This window comes from Adelges cooleyi, unplaced genomic scaffold (genome assembly GCF_023614345.1).
Source record: "Adelges cooleyi isolate 19-005CV unplaced genomic scaffold, UGA_ACOO_1.1 ACOO_flye_CR_arks_rails_tigmint_CR_PRNA_651, whole genome shotgun sequence".
In the NCBI taxonomy this organism is placed as follows: Eukaryota; Metazoa; Arthropoda; class Insecta; order Hemiptera; family Adelgidae; genus Adelges; species Adelges cooleyi.
Window position 1 is genome coordinate 1,615,836 of NW_026096352.1, and position 20,626 is coordinate 1,636,461.

The window sequence follows — 20,626 nt, forward strand, 5'->3', positions numbered from 1 at the left end:
TTCTTAAATGAAAAGATTGTCTTACAATTGAAAGCGGTAGCGTTATGTTTTCCTGTAGTCAATACGCAGCACAGTAAAATAATATTATAACAATACATTGTTAATGTCAATATACTGGATTTTCTGGCCTACTATTAGTTCAGAGCCGCATGTGCATCGTACAGACTAAATAAAACCCAGCACGGTGTGACTTAATAATATATTTTAGGCCTTCAAAAGTTGTATACCGAATATTATGTAAAATAATCTTAATACATGTATAAGCGGATTAGAAAAATACATACGACAGGTTTCGTGTAACACAAAACTAAAAAAAATGCATTTTAATTTTTAGTAAAAATATCAATACTTAAGAACTAGTTTGTTTGTGACCTCGGACAAAATATTTTTTTTAAAACCGACCAACAAAGTATACAATTTACTACCTACCATTTAAACGAACAATTATCAACTATGATACATTTACAATGGCATTGAATTAATGATTTTTGAAATTTAATAAATTGAAATAAATAAATGTATATTACGTTTGTACGATATCTTTATACTATACAAGCACGTTAATAGCAAGGTAACCTCAAAAATGATTATGACATTTGTTATCAAGTTCATGACTATTTTTTAAATTATAATTTTCTATTAACGAAAATATTTTATAAGGATCTTTTTATAAGCGCATCGAATGTTTTGCTAAGAGCTTAATTGAGATTTCAAAACACGAATTCTTGAGTTAATCAAATCCCAATCCAAATAGCCGCCGATCAACAATCTGGAACCTTCATAACTCTTTCTGCCGTGCAATAGACGGTGGTTGTCAAATGTTAAAATATCACCTAGAAAATAACATATTTTTTTTTATAAAATATTTTATCCATAAATATAACAATACATTAATCAGGATATTAATAAAAAGTGACAGATGAGCCCAGTCTACACTCTACATACTTATTTTTTTAGTGTGTTGACCAATTCTGTGTGCTAACTATAACAAATACTAAAATCATGTACGTCATGTTCTATTAATGAAATCAAATGAGTGTTTATAATTTTGTCTTTGTGATGCGGAGCTAGATTAAAATTTTTATTTGGCGCAATAATATTAAATATAATATAAAAGGCCAGCATAGCGGAGCCAGACCTATCCAAAATTGATAAAATCAATCACAAAAAATGTGTGATGGTAAAAAATATGAAGTATCAATAAATATACACAAAAATCTGGTTTTTAAATAGACTATACACAAGTGTATGTTTAATAATTTGTCCTAATTGATTTTAATTTTAATTCAACAAGTTTTGTTTTCTCTGAAATTATGTGTTAATAATTAATTTCGATTTTGAGAACTTTTTAAATTTAAGGATTTGCCGTCGAGAGCAAAAGTGGTGTAAGTCACGTTTTCGAAAGCGGTTTGAGTCCTGCTTTGTTTGTTTTCTGCTAGATGGCGGAATAACTTTTACGGTCTCTCAGAAACTTAAAGTTGAAAAGTCTTCTATAAAGGGTATCGGAGGGTGTCTTAGTTACTCACTTTTCATACTATTTGCGTGTAAGCTAACAGTGTATAACAAGTCAAATGAATCTCTTTGTGCATTATATTTCTAATAAGTCTTTAATTATTACTTTATTGTGTCAGTCTTTGCGGAATTTTACTTAATCGTATTTATTACCTGTATGAATTGTGGCAATTTGCATTTTTTTTCGAACTACACTAACTTTAAAACTCAACAATATTCATACTTTGCCCTACTTTTTTTTTTTTGAAACTTTTAACTTTCGTGACTTACACTACTTTTACACTCTCGGCGAGTCAACTATAGTGCAATACTCGAACATGAACCTAATGCATGCGGCCGGTGGGTTATATGATGGTATTTGAACTCGGATAGGTATACCGACCGGGTTTCATTTTAAAAGTTGATTTCAATTTGTCGCTGTATGCCATTTTCACGAATTTTTCAACCGCCTCGTACCAAACGTGTACGTCTTCTAGAACCACCGGAAACTTTGAGTCTCTGTGGTGTTCGCTGAATTTGATCCTCTTGACGCCACCGTGTCGATCTTCTCTATATTAAATAAAAGAAAAAAAATAGCAAAGATAAAACCATAAGCCCCGGCGTTTTCGGATACCGAGATCACACTGTTTAGTTTCAATTTTCGCCGAGAATCGACTGGCGATCTCAGATTTACAATAAAGGTCAATAGATAACGCTATAATCACGATTGAAATATACAAGGCTATGTACTACCTACCGAATGATAGGCGAATGATGAACGCAATGGAACTTGTAGTCGTTGTCATGACCGCGGTCGGTCCACATCACTGGAATGGTGGCCAGAGCTTTGTAGTGTGCCGGATGGTTTTGCTGCATGTGTTGGCAAACGTTAAGCCCATCGACTACCTCGCTTTCGCCGCCGGCGCTTTCGGGCTGAACGATACAATGCAACATGATCACCTGTAAACATCGCCCGTGGAAAAACCTGTTGTTATCATTTGTTATCACACGACATGTAAAACACGTCAACGCAGTTCAGCTCACGGTTCAAAAAAAAAATATGGTTGTCCAACCGCTTGTGATAAAGTGACCCTCAAAGTTAACACGTTCACTGTCCTAATGTTAAATTAAATCAAAAGTTATCAGTCCTATGGTCCATAGGACTGATATATGGGTCACGTAAAACCTATTTTAGTAGTCCATGATCCACATGTGGTTCATTTCAAACATTTATTTCTCTGGAGATTTATTTGTATGGACTATATTCTATGAAAGTCATAATAACACAGTTGGACAGGTGAGATGATAGGGACTTAATTAATTAATTAATTAAATAAGTAGGGACTTTTCTATAAATAAATCATGAACCACATAGGGGTCATCGGACAGTGAACGTGTTAAAATATGTACAAATTGCAAACTCTCGAGTGGCGGTTAGCGTTCCAAGCCGACACGCATAACGATTGGTTGCTATCTTGCAGTTGGGCAACCATATTATCTTAAATTGTGGTTCAGTTTGCATTTCCGAAAATATTATGTTACCCCGGGAGCGTATTCGTAGTACGGCAGATCCGTGTGAAGTTGCAAGTAAGACGACCTGTACGCCAAGTTGGTAGCGTCCAAGTTATTTTCCACCTTGAATGTTTCCCTACAAATGTTTAATATAATAGTATTACATTTATTATAGGGTCACCATAGGTACCGTTTAAAACGGGATAGTCCCTTTTTTGAGCATAATGTCCCCTTGCCCCTACTAACTTTCGAAGGGAAGCTTTTTGACCGGTTTTTAAAAGATGGTCCCGTTAGCGGTTATCGAGCCAAAATATTAATACTAATAGAAAAATAATTATTTATTTTGATTAGGATTACAAAAGCGTGGTGAAATTGACAATTTTGGATTTAATGCTAACAATTTTTAATAGCTATTAAAGTAATGAATTAAACTAAATTTTGGGTATGGAAAAATATGATTTTCTCTCTGGGAAAGTCAGAAAATTTTCAAATTCCAAAAGTGTGCAACCTTCTTAAATGATGCTCATTCAGAGGTACTTTAAAAAAAAAACATATAATCATATACTGCTTGAATTGTATAAAATAAAATTAAACTTGAAAGTTAGTATACAAAACAATAATAAAACATAAAATATTTAAATGAGTCATTAATAATAAATTAGATTATTTTAATATTAATTGTTGTTAACAAAACATGTAAAAACTTTTTGAATTTTTCGTTGCATGTCTTTATTTAGAGTTGTGAGTCTCGTTTTTTAATAATTGCCCATATTTATTATCTAAATCCTCTTGAGCTCTATCACATTTAAATTGTATGGTATGTATTTAATAGAGATTTTATATTAAAAATAATCTACTAAACGCATAGACTATCAATAATTAGTTTTGGATAATTACTTTTAAAGTTACTAAAGTTTAATATTTGAGACGGCAGGTGTAGTGCGGTTGAATACTCCTTAATACTTCATTTTTCTCTTAATACTATTCCTGAGTATTTCATTGGCACAACCTTTGTTTTTGGAAAATTATACTCATAGATGGCCTATTAAGTTGCGGAAAGTGATGGCGCTTGTTGTTTTATCGTTACTTCAAATCGCCTTAAATGTAATTTATTGGGTAGTAAAATGTACTGTTTTCGACATGTTTAAATAGAACTACATCAAGAACGCCTGGCTCGTTAGATGTATGTTTTCCGTTTTGATATGAACACAGTTTCATTTTATTTTAGTATTTCAGGCTATTTTATAAGATTACTAATGTGCAAAAAAAACCACTATTAACTTCATTCGAACGATTCACATCGAACATAAATCTTAAAATATTCTCATACAATTTAAAAACACCCTAAAACATACATAATTTGATTTCTGAAAATTATTCAGTAAACCAAATCTCATTATTATAGTCATAAAATCATAGTTTAAGAATTATAAAGTTATCAATAATAGTATTTGTTTGGCATTTGGACAAAAAGGCACACGTCGATTTTGGCCATTTTCAGATTGCTAATTATTTTGTAAAACATGTTGTGTAAATTAGCAAAAAATGTTCAGTGTTCACCCCTTTGTGCTTAAGAAGTATAGTATTTATTAATGAATCATATTAATATAAAAATATGATATTCTAAAAACGCATAACCGCATCAGAAAAACCATGTTACCAAAAAAAATATGCAACTTAATTGCTAAGTCTTTAATATGAAATGCTGTATTGTTGTTGGGCCTTTGTTGGCAAAGAAATGTCACGACTTCATTGTAAACATTTTTTATTTTCTGTTGAACATGGACCATAATTTGGAAATTTAAAAATCCAATAGAAGTCGAGCATAAAACATGTATAAGTGTTTTACACCAACAGTTTCAAGGTTAGTAAAAATTATTGTACCGATGTCCTTCAAACAGAAACGCTGTGTTTGCTTAGAGGCATAATTACATTTTTAAGAGGGACATTTTTGGTTTTGGAAGTCAACACTCGAAAATATGATTACATTTTCACGGGGGAAATCAAATTGTGTGCAATAGCAAACTTTATTCGTAATGTATGTAATAATATGGTAACCTTGCAAATTTCATCTAAGATTGTTGTTGAGTGTTATTTGATCGTTTACGGTTTATCGCGCTTAACAGCTTATTTTATATACATTTATCATATATTCGGGATTTACTGACATAATCAGGTGGAAAAACGCAAGCGACTTGGTGGATTTTCGATCTATCACAGACATTTCGAAGTCACACATGTACACAGTTCAAAAAAGGAACTAAACAATTTTTTATCATAATATAGTAATAATATACAGTAGTTACATAGTAGGTATGTTATACTATGCTGTGGTATCTTGGGATAATACTTTGGACTTGAGTATTACCAGAAATAATTTGTTATCGTAATTGATATGTCTTTCTCAATGTTAAATATCATATTATATTTTTTCTTCTATTAAAGATTTAACATTTTTTTATTGTATATAAAAGATATAATATATTCATTATCTACGACTGACAACATGTATAACAATATATATATCATGATAATCTGAGCTGAATGATATCTGGACGATCTATTTGGGTTGGCAGTGTAGCTTAGGTACTTTTACAGGATGGTACTTACACAACAGATATTGGTAATGAGCCATATAAAACAGATAACTTGAACGTTGAACAGAACGTTTGGCATAAACACAAGATGTTTTATACTCAATAAAAACTTTAATCATATCTACAGTGATTCAGTACCGATTTCCACATCTACACATCAGCAATCATCACACATTATATTTTTTTAGTAACACTTAGATTTTTCGTGATCACTTAACAGAGGAACATACAAACCAAAAATACTCCATTTTCGTTTTATGGGTATCTAATCCAAGACTCTCGTTTTAAACTATACTGATTTTAATGATCATTTAATTTATTCGATTAAAGTTTTGTGATACTTACCCATAATGCGTTCGTTTTAAAAATCCTACTCTCTCGGCCAGTTCTTTGACCCTGCTTTCGTCAAGTCCGGAATTGTTGATCATAACGATACCATAAGTCGCCAATGAATCCAACCAGTCAAGTAAAACTTCGTCCCTGGGTAATAAACATAACGTTTTAATATTTTAATGTGTATGTATCAGTATAACCATTTGTTTTAAATTATCAGAAACAATATAAGCAACATTTACTACTTATAGGGTTTCTAATAATTGTGAATAACACTTATTAATTACTGTAGTTGTTGGTTTGGAGTCGGGCAGGACTCGGGCTCTAGGGTATAGTTTATGAAAGTATCTAATCTTAACAAAACAGTTGGTGATTATTAGTTGTGAAGTCTTCAAAACTTTACACTGTACTTTATCTGGGTGCATTCTATGCTTGATAAAGTTTGCTTTTAGTATAATTGCTGTAGAAATATGAGTGTCTTGCGGTATTAAAATATAAAAAAACTTTTCGAAGAGGGAAAACTGTTATTTAAAGATTAAAAGTTACGCAGTTTCTTGATATTTATTATAGCTTTTTCCGATTTAAAAGTTGCTGCATATGCATTCCTTCGTCAAAAATTTAACCTCCGTTGGTTTGTCGTTCGATACAAAATCAAGCGTGTCTTAAATATGCACAATTTGCATTTTATGTTTTAATTGTTTAACTTATTTCCAACCACAGTGAAGTCTATCACTGTTATGCTACGATTTTCTTCTTTTCTGTGTTTGTTGTTATCTCTTTGTTCGCTCAGCTTAAACCGTATTTTGCCTTAGAATAATACTTGGTTGATAACACTAACACTTGGTTATTAAGATTCTACTAACCAAGTGTTACTGTTACCTACCAAAAAAGCAAGTGGCTGGTGCTTCTTGCTTAAAAATAAGAGTACAATTTTTTTAAATTTTAAATTAAAAAGAATAGCCTAGAAGTGAGACGGTTAAATATCAAGTGACCAAAGCCATATCTTACATAATAGATAAATTGATATACATTCATATTTTTTTAAGTAAACCACGAAAGGTATAAATTCATATATTGTTATTTTTTTTTTAGATGGCTAACAATTCATCCTACTAAATGAAAATAATTAAAAATTGTAAAGTAATTTTATTTTTCATTATTCAATTGAGTACAGTAGTATCACAAAATTAATAGTTTTAACTTTTTTAGCGTGGAGCAATTACTTATGGTATATTTCTATAAATAATAAAATAGTAATTAAATGTTGATGTTGAATTTTAATATAAATTTTAAAATGCATCGTTCTGATATTTGAAATTAATATTTTATTTGTATGTTTTAATAATGCCCAATGTCTAAAATCACACCACATAAAAACTCAAAACAGTATTCTTACTAAATTATTAACTAAACTACATTCAAGCATTATTTTTAAGTAAATTGATCACATAATTACAATAAAACTAAAATAAGCCCCACTAACCCTCCAATCCCACGATAATTCGTCCTAATATTTGTTTCTTTTTATTTTTAAATCAATAGTGCTATGGCAGAAAAAAAATATTATCCATCAAATATTTAAATATTTAAAAGAAGTAAAAAAATGTGAATTTTCTAAGAAGATATTACAAATAAAGGGCAGTCTTAGTGAAATAGCTAGCTGTAAAATACAAGCATAAATGTTTAATAGCTGAAAAATAATAATAATTAGAAATAATATAAAACGTAAATAATATTAAAGTCTAAAAATGAGTTGTATACAATTCTAGCGTGAGTCTATTACATTTAAATCTCAAAATAAAAAATCCGGATTAAATTTTTTTTTTAAAGGAAAACCTGAAAAAGGTAGAAAATTATGAGAGATCGAGTATCTGATGAATATAAAAAGCCAAGTCATTTTGAGCTAAAAAAATGAGTGAAGTATACAGTATATGGTGTTCCATGTAACATCTAATTTTTTTTTGTGTTAACGTAGTAACATATTTTAGCTTCGATGCAAAGCGAGAAGGTATTGGTTTTACTCTGATGTGTGTTTTTTTTTATCTGTATACACTGTAACTTCTTTAATACTGGACCAATTCTTTCGAACAGCAACTCTATAAATCGCAATTTTCATCTAGTTGGTACTTTGGGGGGGTAAAAGTTGAAAAAGTTTAACTCTTCACAGACGAAAGTTGAAAAAACAAAAAAAAAACCGTACAAGTTTTTAAGTTAGAACTTTTACTGGCTATAGCTTCGAGAAAAAGAGTCGGATCGAGTTGAAATTTATAAGAAATATTTATTTAGTATGCCCGCGCACGTCAGTTGTATCAAATTTAAATTCAACCCAATGCCCACCCCCCTAGGGGGGGTACAAGTTTTTTTGTTTTTCGGGGTTTTTAGCCGTAATTTTAAGACCTTTGGGTTGAAAATTTGCCAGTAGTTGGAACTTATATGTATCCATAACATATTAAACGGAAAAATAATTCGGCACTACAGTTTTTTTTTAATAGCCGGAAAACTGTGTTTTCGCAGATTGCGTATATTTTAACAAAAACACCTAAAATCTTTAAAAAAAATTGATCAAATCATTAAAACAATTTTATGTATATCTATGCAGAATGATACTATTAGGTTTTGTGCTCAAGTACCACTTTTGACTTAAAGTTTACACAAAGTTCAATTTTTTTTACTAAAAACCCAGTGTACCAGATGTGAGAAACGAACAGACACTAAAAACTATCAGTTGGTAACGTCTATCCGTTTTAGATTAGGTTAGGGCCCAATGATCGGTATCATAACATTGTGTTTATTACATGATATCACAGGCGACTAAATCGTGTAACTGATTATAGTAGACACTCGATTTATTGGGAAAAAAACGATACGACAAAACCACTGTCGTTATTTCGTTATTTTATAGCCTGCGTTATATAACCTTACCGAAAGTCCAACTACCTGCAAATTATGAAGAGGACTGTTGTTTTTTGGATTCAGATTAAGTGTTGGTTTTTATGCAGTATACCGCCTCAAAATGTATTTTTTATTACACAATTTTTTTAAAGGAAAAGTAATGTTTTGCATATTGTTATACTGTTATTAATTTAAAGAGATTCACGCTTGATTGTTTAAATTGTCTAATATTAGATAATCTGATTCGTGCTAATTTTAATTTTTTAGTTTATCAACTTGTAGCTCTAATTTTGTATAAAATATTTCATTATTTTATTACTATGTACAGATTAAGATAAATTTTAATAATAATTAAGTCATAAATGATAATATTTTATTTTATGACTAGATCAAATCTCGTGAACATTTAACATCATGATACTGCTCCTATGATATTATTAAAAAAACACAATTTTTAAAATCTCCATAAAAGGTTATTGTTAAATAACAGGCAACAGCCGACCGCTAGTTGCTATACACGTTAGTAATATTTAACTAATATCTAATATATGTAGGTAAAATTTATTGTTTTCTCCATCACAGTACCAGTATACGATTTATTTTAATTTAAATGTAAGAAAATCGATTTTTCTTTAGAAAATAACAAGAAATTAATATACAGGATGAGGCAGTAAAACGGCGATTTTCTAATGTATTTAAATGGTAAAACCCGTTTCACTATCCCACCCTTTACATTTTAAAAATCTATGAAAAGGTTATTTTAGTTGCATTTTATTTTGTACATTGTCAATCTAGTAAAATAGAAGTATAAAATAGCTTTGAAATAATATAATCTGTGAAGTATAAATAGTTTGTGTGAGATTGCTTTAATGGAAGTATATAATACATAAATATTAATTTTATTGAGAATAAGCGATTATAATTTAAACTATGGAGTACAAACGATTGAAACATGAATCGTCGACCATTCCAACAAAATATAACAAGACATTGTATATGTGTTATTTGGTCCATTAAGTTTTTGCAAAAAAAAAAAAACCAGTACAGTGGGGTCGGTGCATAGTGGGGACGGAGCATAGTTGGGTCGGGGCATATTGGGGACGGGGAGGTCACAGGTTTACAGGAATTTTTAAATCTGAAAGTGATAAAATCACTTTCGAAAAAACGCTTCGATGCAAATCGGTAGTTAGTATTTTCAAGCCAGTACAGTCCAAACCAAGCGCAGTATAAACCAGCAAAGTTAGAAAGTTTTAAATGAAGGTTCTGTATTTACAAATGAGCATCAAAGCGTTAATTTGAAAGTGATTTTATCCGAGAGGACTAGTACAGTAGAGTGTTGGTATAATGTAATCAAAGCAATGAGGAAACGGAGAGGTCACAGGTCTACAAGAATTATTATAAATAAAAGTGATAAAATTGAATAAAATCGCTTTCAAATTAACGCTTTGATGCTCATTTGTAAATACAGAACCTTCATTTAAAACTTTCTAACTTTGCTGGTTTATACTGCGCTTGGTTTGGACTGTACTGGCTTGAAAATACTAACTACCGATTTGCATCGAAGCGTTTTTTCGAAAGTGATTTTATCACTTTCAGATTTAAAAATTCCTGTAAACCTGTGACCTCCCCGTCCCCAATATGCCCCGACCCAACTATGCTCCGTCCCCACTATGCACCGACCCCACTGTACTGGTTTTTTTTTGTACATGTTTGTTCAGATTACAATTTAACGTTAACATAAAATTCATATTATAAAGGAATTCTATTTTGTTGGAAAGTAATAAAATTTTATATTCCTTTAAAATAATAACTATTAAGAATAATATACTATACGCTCAAATTGACGCATTTTTTTGTGTAGAGAGACATGGTATTGTGTTTTTGTACTATTTTAAAAAATATATGTTTTAAACATGTTGTTTACTTAAACATCAACCAGTAAAAATCTGTAGAATACAAACAAAAACTATTATAACGATATTTTATATCATTATTATGTTTTTCAGTGTTTCTATATATAGGATCAACGTGACCTATATTTTTATGAAGAAAAACATGTTACTGTGTTTTTTTAAATAAATAAAAAATATGTTTTAGAACGAAAAATATTTTAGTTTTTTAGCTTTTTAATTATTAAACCTATTGATATATTTTAACATTGGTCATACCCGTAAATAGGCTACACGCGAATATTACCGCTTATTCTAAATAACTAATCAATTACAGTTTTGATATGAAGGTTTCTATAAATGTTATACAACTCTATAGCTGCAGTTATAATATATAAAGTTAAACTTTATCAAATTTAATTGTGCCCAAAAGTATTATGTATATGAGGCCAGCAGTTGAAGAAGTTAACATATATATGTATTAGGTACTTAACAAAATCGAGGAATACAAACAAAATAATAACAAAGATTTCAACTTAATAAGATTATATACAATAAACATAATTATAACAAATAATATCTGTATTTTAGGCTATTGTTGTAAAAGATGGATTTTCTTCAATATACATAAATATTTTTTACACCATCCATGTTAGGTAAAATGGCTAAAAGTCCTACGATTGTGTTAAAAAAAAATAAAAAATCAACTTCCTGTAAAGAAAAGAAGGATTGGTGAAATTTAAGTTTGAGTTTATTTTAAGAAAGGGTAGGCGTAGATATTGAATGACCGATAAAATCTAGCGTTTTTTTATTAAGGAAAAAAAGGATTGTCTACAGATTTAGAATGAGAAGATGTTATGGCCCCAATCTACGTACAGTCTAATTATAAGATTGTAATCCCACAAGTGCGATTGGAAAAGTAAAACTCATAAATAGTTTCCAACACTTTTAGGGCTTGAATATCCCATACAAATTTAGTATAAGTATTTTGACTACTTTCCAAAAATTTACATTACATCTTATTTTGAAGTAGAAAAACAGGTAAATATTTTGGGAGTTATTTCTCGATTTTGAAGGGGAAAACCCCTTCCCTTAATAGTTCAATACTATTGGTATTATACAATTTGTATTTAGTTTTTTTCCACAACGTAAAGATTTATTTAAAGGTCGAAAAAGTTTTTAATTTTCTAGGAACGTACTACAACAGGTATTCTTAATGAGAAAACTAGTAGAAAACTGTTTAATACGAAAATTAAATTTAAAATTTTTAAACCTACCTATTGAGAATATTATTGTGTACGCTTATTGTGGCTCATTTTTTTTATGAAAAAACATGTTGATGTGTTTTTAAGCTATTGAAAAAAATATGTTTAGAACGAAAAACATAATTCTTTTTCTGAAAAATATAAAAACTCTTGATATACCGTAAGTACATTACTGTTTAAAATCGAAAAATACAAATTACAAACTAATAAAGACAAACATTTCGACAAATAATTTCAAACTGTTAGAATATTATTATTAAATAGTCACATGTTAGATGAAATTCTGAACATCATGTACCTACATACATGTGATAAAAATAATAACAATATTGCCTCGAAGTCTTTCAGAATAGTTACAACTAGTAGAAATCTAAAGAACACAAACAACACTTTTTTTTAAATCTGAAAAATAATATTCATTGAGAATATTTATATAATGATTTTTTATATTATTATTATATTTAAAAGTATTTCAAACTCAAATAATTATAAAATAAAAAATAAACATTTATTTAAGTACAGAACTAATTTAAATGAAAAGTATTTGAAATTAATATATTAATCATATTTTGCTGTTGGACTTCTTTTCACGTTGACTTATAAGGGGTGCCCTTAATATTAAGATCCAAACAGTTGTCCAGAGAATCGAGAGTATATTATTAAGTTTTTACTTGTTTACCGAGTGCATGCATTATAAAACAACGTTTAGCGTCATAGTTATTGGAGTAAAAAAATAAACTGTTTTAGACAATATTGAACAGGATATTTTATATTATGTAATTATTGATTTACAACGACTGCGTCTAGTTAAACGAAACGGTTTTAAGCAGGTCGAATGCTAGTTAATGTGAATAAATTTTACTTATATAAATATATCATATGCTTCTCGTATAATTTAAATAATATATATTAAAATCCATTATCGATATAAAGACAACATTTCCATTGTTTCAATAAACGTTTGCTGAAATATGGTAGGAAAAGTGTTTATATAATAACTATCTATGTAATCGACGTTTTTTTTTCAGGTCAAGTCGAACAAAACGGTTATAATCGAGTCGAGTACAAGTTAATGTGAATAACCTTTATATTTATATAAATATAACATAAGCTTCTCGTACAATTTATTCTAAAATCCATTATCGATAAAGACAAATTGTCTATTGTTTCAATGAACGTTACGGTATTAAAAGTGATGAATGCTAAAAGTTTACACACTAAATAAAGCGAAACAAGTGTTTGATGTCTAACTATGTACCTATTCACACAATCTACATCTGGTTAAGGTAGAGGAACAGTTATATTCCCAAAAAGGCAACATTAGTTTTTCCGGAGCGTTCGACGTGACCATGTTGCCGTCTAAGCTGTTCGCGGTTCTGATTGTCGTCGCGTGTGTTTGGAGAAAAGGCGAATTCTGCGTTCGGCAAAGGTATGCAAACAATTCGTCGTTTTCGCATTACCTAAAACTGTTGGAAATAGACACAGGACATTCGCACGACAATCTGAAAACGTTCACGAGCAAACTGCAAATGTTGCTGATGAGAAACGTGGCAAACGCGAGAGACGGTCTGTACCGTGAACTGGCGTGCAGTTATGTGTACAACAGTTGTCACTACTTGAAATCGATCAAATACTTTCTGATCGACGAGGGCAAGTCCGAACTCGAGCAGCTGATCGCGCGTCGTGACAACCGCTCTGTATTCGCGTTCGCGGACCAAGTGGCGCACATGTTGAACGTGCTGTACAATTTCGGTTTGATCGAATCCATTGACCAACTGTGGCTGATGCTTTTGTACTCGAACCGTTTGAGATCGATGGACAAGCGACAGATCATCGTAGACCCACGTGTCCGGAACAGCGTTCTGCACGACCACCAGCTTGTCCAACAACGGCTGATGCGATTCACCGAACTCAATTGCAAATGGGATAACGTCTACAACGACCGGTACGGCAAATCGGTCCATTTCAGACAACTCGAAGATATCATAGACACACCGCAAACGTCCAGCATACTGAATTACATAGAAACCTTCGTGACCACCGTCCAAGAAAGGTTCGCCAAACTGAACGAAATCATAGTCGTGGAAAAATGCAATTCGTACTTCTCAATCGATCATCTGGTCTTGTTTCCCGTTATCGGCAACGTCGACACAATGAAAGTGTTGGTGTTGGACTTCATGGAAGTACACCAGAATGATTCGAAAACAGGTACGTTTACATATCCCGGAATAACAAACAACTGTTACCGGGAATATAATATAACCGAAAGCGTCGAGTCAGTAATTCGTGCCGCAGTCCAATGTCATAACGTTTTTACCAATATCGTCAAGTATATATTGTTGTACAATTCGTGGAAACACTTATGGGAAATAAGTTCAATTTTGCCGCGTTCGGATAGCCAAGAACCGACTGCCGTTAAGATAGGGTCGAAACTTGAGAACAAAATCAATTGGCACAATAATCTAATATCCGACTATTACAACAAAACCGTCGGCGTCTTAAGTATGAAACAAGACGACCAAATCGAATATATGGCGGGCATGTTCAAAATGTCACCTCTAACATTCGTTGATATAGTAGAAAACCAAACGAAAATGGATCGAATTTCAGGTATGATGCAAGAGATAAATTCAAAATACTTCAAGCTCGACGATTCACACTATTCGTCCTCAATGTTTACCGAAACGTATTTCGCCAAGAGATTTGATTTGTTATTCGAAAAATTAAGTATCAAGGATTCTGTAGTATTTAGTTTAAAAGAACTAGTTAAGTTCCCTAGACTCGAGAGTGTGTTGAGTTCTTACGTTTTCGCTAAGTACATAGAAACCTTGACGAACGATGTGGACTTAGAAGTAATCGGTTCGTTTATTGAGTTTTCAATAAACACCAAACTGTTTGTGGACAACACATTGAATGACAATGTCTCTGGTAATTAAAAATAAATATTACAATTTTTGTTAGTTAAGTTAATTTAGATTTTTTTGTGTTACATCGCTTAAATTAAACGACGATATTAACTTAAGTCGTAATTAATTAAGTAAAACTCTAACTTAAAAAAAAATGTCTTCTTTTACCTATTTATTTTCATTTATTCCATCTTTTGCATCGCCGATTTGTATTTGCTTTAATCAGAGCACTTCGTCATTTTCTAAAAACTGAGTGAGACCTCAACTCAGTGTGACCATATTCCAAAAATGAAATTATTGTACAAAACTTTTTTCTATAATATGTTATTAAATAATTTGTATAATATAATATAAATCGGTGATTTTTTTTTCTATCCGTAGTTATTACGAGTCGATGAAGATTTTGGTTTGTTTAGATTTTTAGTAATTACATTGTTTTAATAGAGAGTGCACCATCTGGTTTTGTCTAATCATCTGTGGTTATGGTAAAATTATTTTTATTTGGCTGTAGTTATTGGGTTATTCGAGCAACCAACACCTTAAGTTATTAGATACAATTTATTGTAACCAACAGATATTTAATAAAATATAAAATAATTAAAGTCTGTGTATTTTTTTCATTTCATTAGAGACTGAAATCTTATAGTTTAAACGATTGTTCCACAGTAGTGTCTTTCACTATGTCAATACCAAAGGTCGGCCTGCTTTAAATTATTAAAGGGAAATTATTATACTTGAGTCGAAACGGTTAAACACTATTATAATATAGGTCAACGCGATGAATTATGTTTCCAATAGCAAGTCGCTCAACCCTAACTCACTTGAAGCAATTTGTATTCGCACAACCGCAAGGTAAGTACGGATCAGTGGGCAAGGTATCAACTAACAATTTCATTATGCCAAATTATTCTCGAACAACAGCTTTGTTAACCGTAAAACGCGTTGATTCGAACGCAAACATGTGTATTTGCAGTAAGGTAAAATATACAACTATTTGGACCCTATTAAAGGCTAATGGAAATTGAACGCAGCGCAAATAATTGGTAACACGAACCTCTTTATTATGTGCTCGTATTCATACGACTGGAAAATGGTAGGGAACGTTTCAGCGGTCCATTTAATTCTCTGCTGATGGTCCGGCCGATAATCATTATTGTCATTGAAATTCCTCTCCAAGAGCCACTGTAGGCCGTAAGTACTCTGTTGGCCGTCATCCCATTTTATGTAAAGCGTGTCGTCTCCGTTGGAAATCTGAAAATTAAACGTCGATGGTCAAATGGAAATTTCGATTAGATACGTTAAAACCCCCTCTTCAATTTCGCGCAAGGTAATTAATTCTTGTTATTAATATTAGACCCAAACTGTTAGGAGAATATTAAAATACTAAAAATGTAGTCGAATAAAATATAATTCACGTCAGTACCGCCATAAGAAATATTGCCACTAGACTTACTGATTTCAATGCCTATAAAATGCTTAAATGGTAAATAATTATTACATAATTAAGGCACATATGTCCCGTTTTACTTGTTACGAATTGGTCTACTTTGGACATAACATCATACATGCACTGCGTTGCATTCATAGTCCTTTGTGTTTTGTTAGTCAAGAGTAATGCTTGAGGTATTGTTAAACACATATTTGCAGAAATCGCTCTTATGAGGGTACATGAATTCCATATTATTTAATTAAACGCTGAACAGTGACATTTAAACAGTGTGTACGTACGAAAGAAATATATAATTTTACTGATGTAATTATTGAGGAAATAATTGATAAATATTTTTTTAATTTATGCAAATAAACGTCAAATTGAATTTTATAAATAAACAAATCACTAAAACGATAAAAAAAATGCGTATAAAATAAATTAATAAATTATTATATTACTAGTAAAATCTTACAGAACGTTATCTTGTCTTTAAAATTTGATAAATAATAAGAAGCCATTTGCTTTGCAAAAACGCGGTAATTTATAATAATCCATATTTGAACCGGTAGAAAGATTAAAAATATGTAAATTAAAAATATATCAATGTCCATTGATTAACACATATTATACTAAATACTATTATACTTTCAAAATGAGAAGCTAAAAGTTCCTGTTTCTTATACATACACTACTGTATTTGTATTAACATAATGACTTGATCATATTTTTTGTACTTTCCAATCAACGAACTTAATTGCCGACAATCGACAGGTGTATTCGATTTTAACATCCACGTTAGTTTGATTGGATGTTATTAATATTCTAAAATACCAAGATGACCGCTATATTATACTATTTTGATGATCAACTTTGCAGGGCTGTTTGCACTACCAACTTAACCGCGGATTATAATGTAATAATTTTCGGCGATGAATACTCAAAACCAGAACTAAAGGAAATTGCCCGTGACGTCTTGTAGAACTTAGATTTGTTTCCGAAAACTTACTGAGGTTTGTTTACTGAGAACTTGCGAGTTCGAAAGGTAGCATTATGCCGACAATAGCCTTACTGTAATTCGCCGGATTTAGTGTAGTATAATATGGTATTACTGCACACTAAGTCTCACACCTATCGGTTTGCTGCCTAGAGCATTATCAGCTGTTTACAACCGCCAAGCCGGTAAATTTTGTACCCGTCATAGCGATTATCTACACCACTGGTACTGTTATATAAGTACCTACTCCGATATAACTCTATGAATGGGTGTACAGGGTGTAATTGCTTAAGGATAAGACACTCATTTTCTCTTAAGGTAATCTAATTGTTATTTTGTAGTAAATTAATTTCTCGCTCAATAATTTCAAAAATCGTCTTGGAAATTAAGCAGTACACATGTATTTACTCAATTATTTAACATAATATTTACATTAATAATTGTAAAAATCAATTATAAAATAATATGCGCTATTAATTGAGAATAAAGTAGTGTATAACAATATAAAATTATTTAACACCCGCATTGTAATATGCTTACGAATTATCTCATTTCTTTTTTAATGATACAACTCTTTTGTAATATTATAGTATGAAGGGCACAGGGGAAAAATAGTAGTTGTCACATTATGAAAATTTTAAAGTATAGAAAAAACAAAGTTCGTGAATTCCTCTACCTCTTACATAAGAACAAAAAAAATCATATTAAATGCTACTCTAATAATAAATGTATTTATTTAAACAATCTATTGACATAAATAAAAAAAATTATTGGCATAAACTGAAAAAAACTATTTGAAAAAAAATGTTCATAATGTGACTACTACCGTTTTTCCCCTGTGCCCTTCATATGTATTTTAAGAGTTTTTAAATCTAAAAAATCTACTCGCGGTGGTCCAAAACAATACAAAAACAGACATTCTTCGATATAATATGTGTTTAAGTATTAATTGCTTAAAAAAACCTACATTTTCTTGGAGTTTATACTTATTTTTTTACCCTTAAAACAACGATGAAGTCTAGTATTATCAAAAATTTACTTTATTTAATTAGTAATAAAGATCTAAATTTAATAATTTACTTTTTAGTAGTATAAAGTAATAAGTAAAAACTTAAAATTTGTATGTAAACGTTACCGTTTAAGTTTTAAAAATTAGAAGAAATTTGGAAACTACTAAAAAAGGTAAATATTTAGTAATTTTATAATATTGTAAAATAACATAATCAAAAATGTTTTCAAAAAGAAATAGTACAAAATTATAGTTGTAAAAATGTACACAAAGTAATACAATTTTTGAAATGTATAAAACTGGTCACATAATGTAACATAGCTTTAGACCTATACTTATTGATAACTATTTATTCTTTATTTAATTATTCTTTACTAATTATTCTAATTATTAATTCTTAGTAATTTTGTAAAATGTATCTTATATATAGGCTAATGTCCTATGTCTTATACCTAGTTGTTGACGTCTGTAAGGCTGACTCAATAAAAAAAAATTACAATTATTTTAAGAGATATTCATTTATTTATTAGCAGAAAATCCAAAATTGACAATATTTCTCTCCCAAGAAATACATTTTATTTAGTGTTCATGACCTACAATTGAACCGCTGTCTAAGTAACCTTTTCAAAAATCTAAAATGTTAGACGTCATCAACTATTATAAGTTGTTTTTTATGTTGATAAAATTTGATTAGGTAATAAATCTATAACTTTGAATCCAATATGTTTTCTAACCAGTAACCATACATTTTGTCTATTTTCAAGCAATTTTATATTGTTTCAAAAATGTCTAGAAATCATTTTACATTATAATGGCCGTTTTAAATTGTGTAACTAAATACAATCAACCTACTCATTTAATTTTTAATAATAATAATAATGTATGTAAATTATCTGTGCAATTATATTATATATTACTTTTTATCGTTATGTGTCATTATTTGTTTGATTTTTATTGTAAAAGACGTTGCCATTGCCGTAGCCGTTACTTAGACACGTGGGAAAGGAACAAGGTCATCGTTAAACACACTATGTGACCACATTATGTAAAAACTGTTTGTATACATCAACACGGTAATAATACTGAATAAATAAGCATAAATTACAAGACGTGTTTAAGCTATAATTAATAATTAATCGATTGAGAATTGAATTTCTTTTTTTTTTTAAGTGAATAGTAGTTTGTATATTAGTTTTTATTTTTGCATAGTATTTAAAGCTGACTGGACAACTACTAGGCAACGGTTAGAAACGTCGAGTTGACAAGTGCGTTAGGAGATATCAGATTAATAAGAACATTTTTTTTTCTTCGCACACTCTTTTAAATGCATAAAGTATATGTCAAAAACAATTAATGAAAACTAATTGTCGACTCGCTAACTTGTTCAGTCAGCCATTTTCGTACTATGTAAAGTATATAGGTGCTATTGTTTAATTGAGTTTTTTGTTTGCTCTACTCTTTTAATACAATAGAGAACTTGCAATAGAAACATAATATGTACCTACTAAATTACATCCGTATAAATGATGTGCACCAAGTTATAAACACACACAATTCGCTAACACTATGTACATTTTTGTTAAAAATATATTTTATGTGTAAGCTGTTTACAGATTGTAAATTTGTTTCCAATCGGTTTCGGATTATTTGTAATATTTTAAACCATATTTTTCAAAAACAATTATTACCACTCAGAAATCGTTGTCCGGCATGCTTACTAGACTACACATACCACACTAGAAAGGTTATACCCTGAAGTTAATGATTGAAATAGGGTACGCAACAGTTATTATGTTTACATAGATAATTGTAATATGTATAACAGGACTCGTTGTCGGTCGTTTGCCAAGTCATTACGTTAAACGTTTCCTTTTTTGTTAATTCAATATCGCAATAGCTTCTCGCTGAACACGTTAATATTTTATACTTATTATTCTATATAATATTAGATCGTTATTCGAATAAAAAGAAAAATTAACGGCAAAACACTTACTCGGTAATCGGTGGGCACCGAATGGAAATTAAATTCTCGAATGACTTGCTTCCTGGCTCCAGACACTTGCGACGCACAGTCCGGACATTGACAGTTGTTTTTCATCCAAACCAAAGGATAAGCAAAGCGACATCCGTCCCGGACGCGCAGCAAACGGATTTCCGAGTTAACTACCGACACTTGCATGTCTTAGGATAAAATAATATGCGAACCCGCTCGAGTTGGCGGTACCCTTATATTATATTATATAAAATAAAATTGTAGTTTTTTTTTTAATTGCGCGCATTCGTTCCAGTCGAGAAAACCGCGTGTG

General features: G+C 30.5%; 1 protein-coding gene across 1 annotated transcript; it reads right to left on the bottom strand.

Annotated features, from left to right (window-relative positions):
• Positions 1-494: 494 nt before the first annotated feature.
• LOC126844268 (gamma-butyrobetaine dioxygenase-like) lies at positions 495-20,626 on the bottom strand. The gene is made up of 7 exons (XM_050582331.1): positions 20,314-20,626; positions 15,940-16,136; positions 5,946-6,080; positions 3,034-3,139; positions 2,249-2,451; positions 1,895-2,061; positions 495-833 (listed from the first exon to the last, which is right to left on the bottom strand). The coding sequence occupies exons 1-7, from the start codon at positions 20,497-20,499 to the stop codon at positions 691-693; spliced, it is 1,137 nt and encodes a 378-aa protein (XP_050438288.1). The 5' UTR covers positions 20,500-20,626; the 3' UTR covers positions 495-690.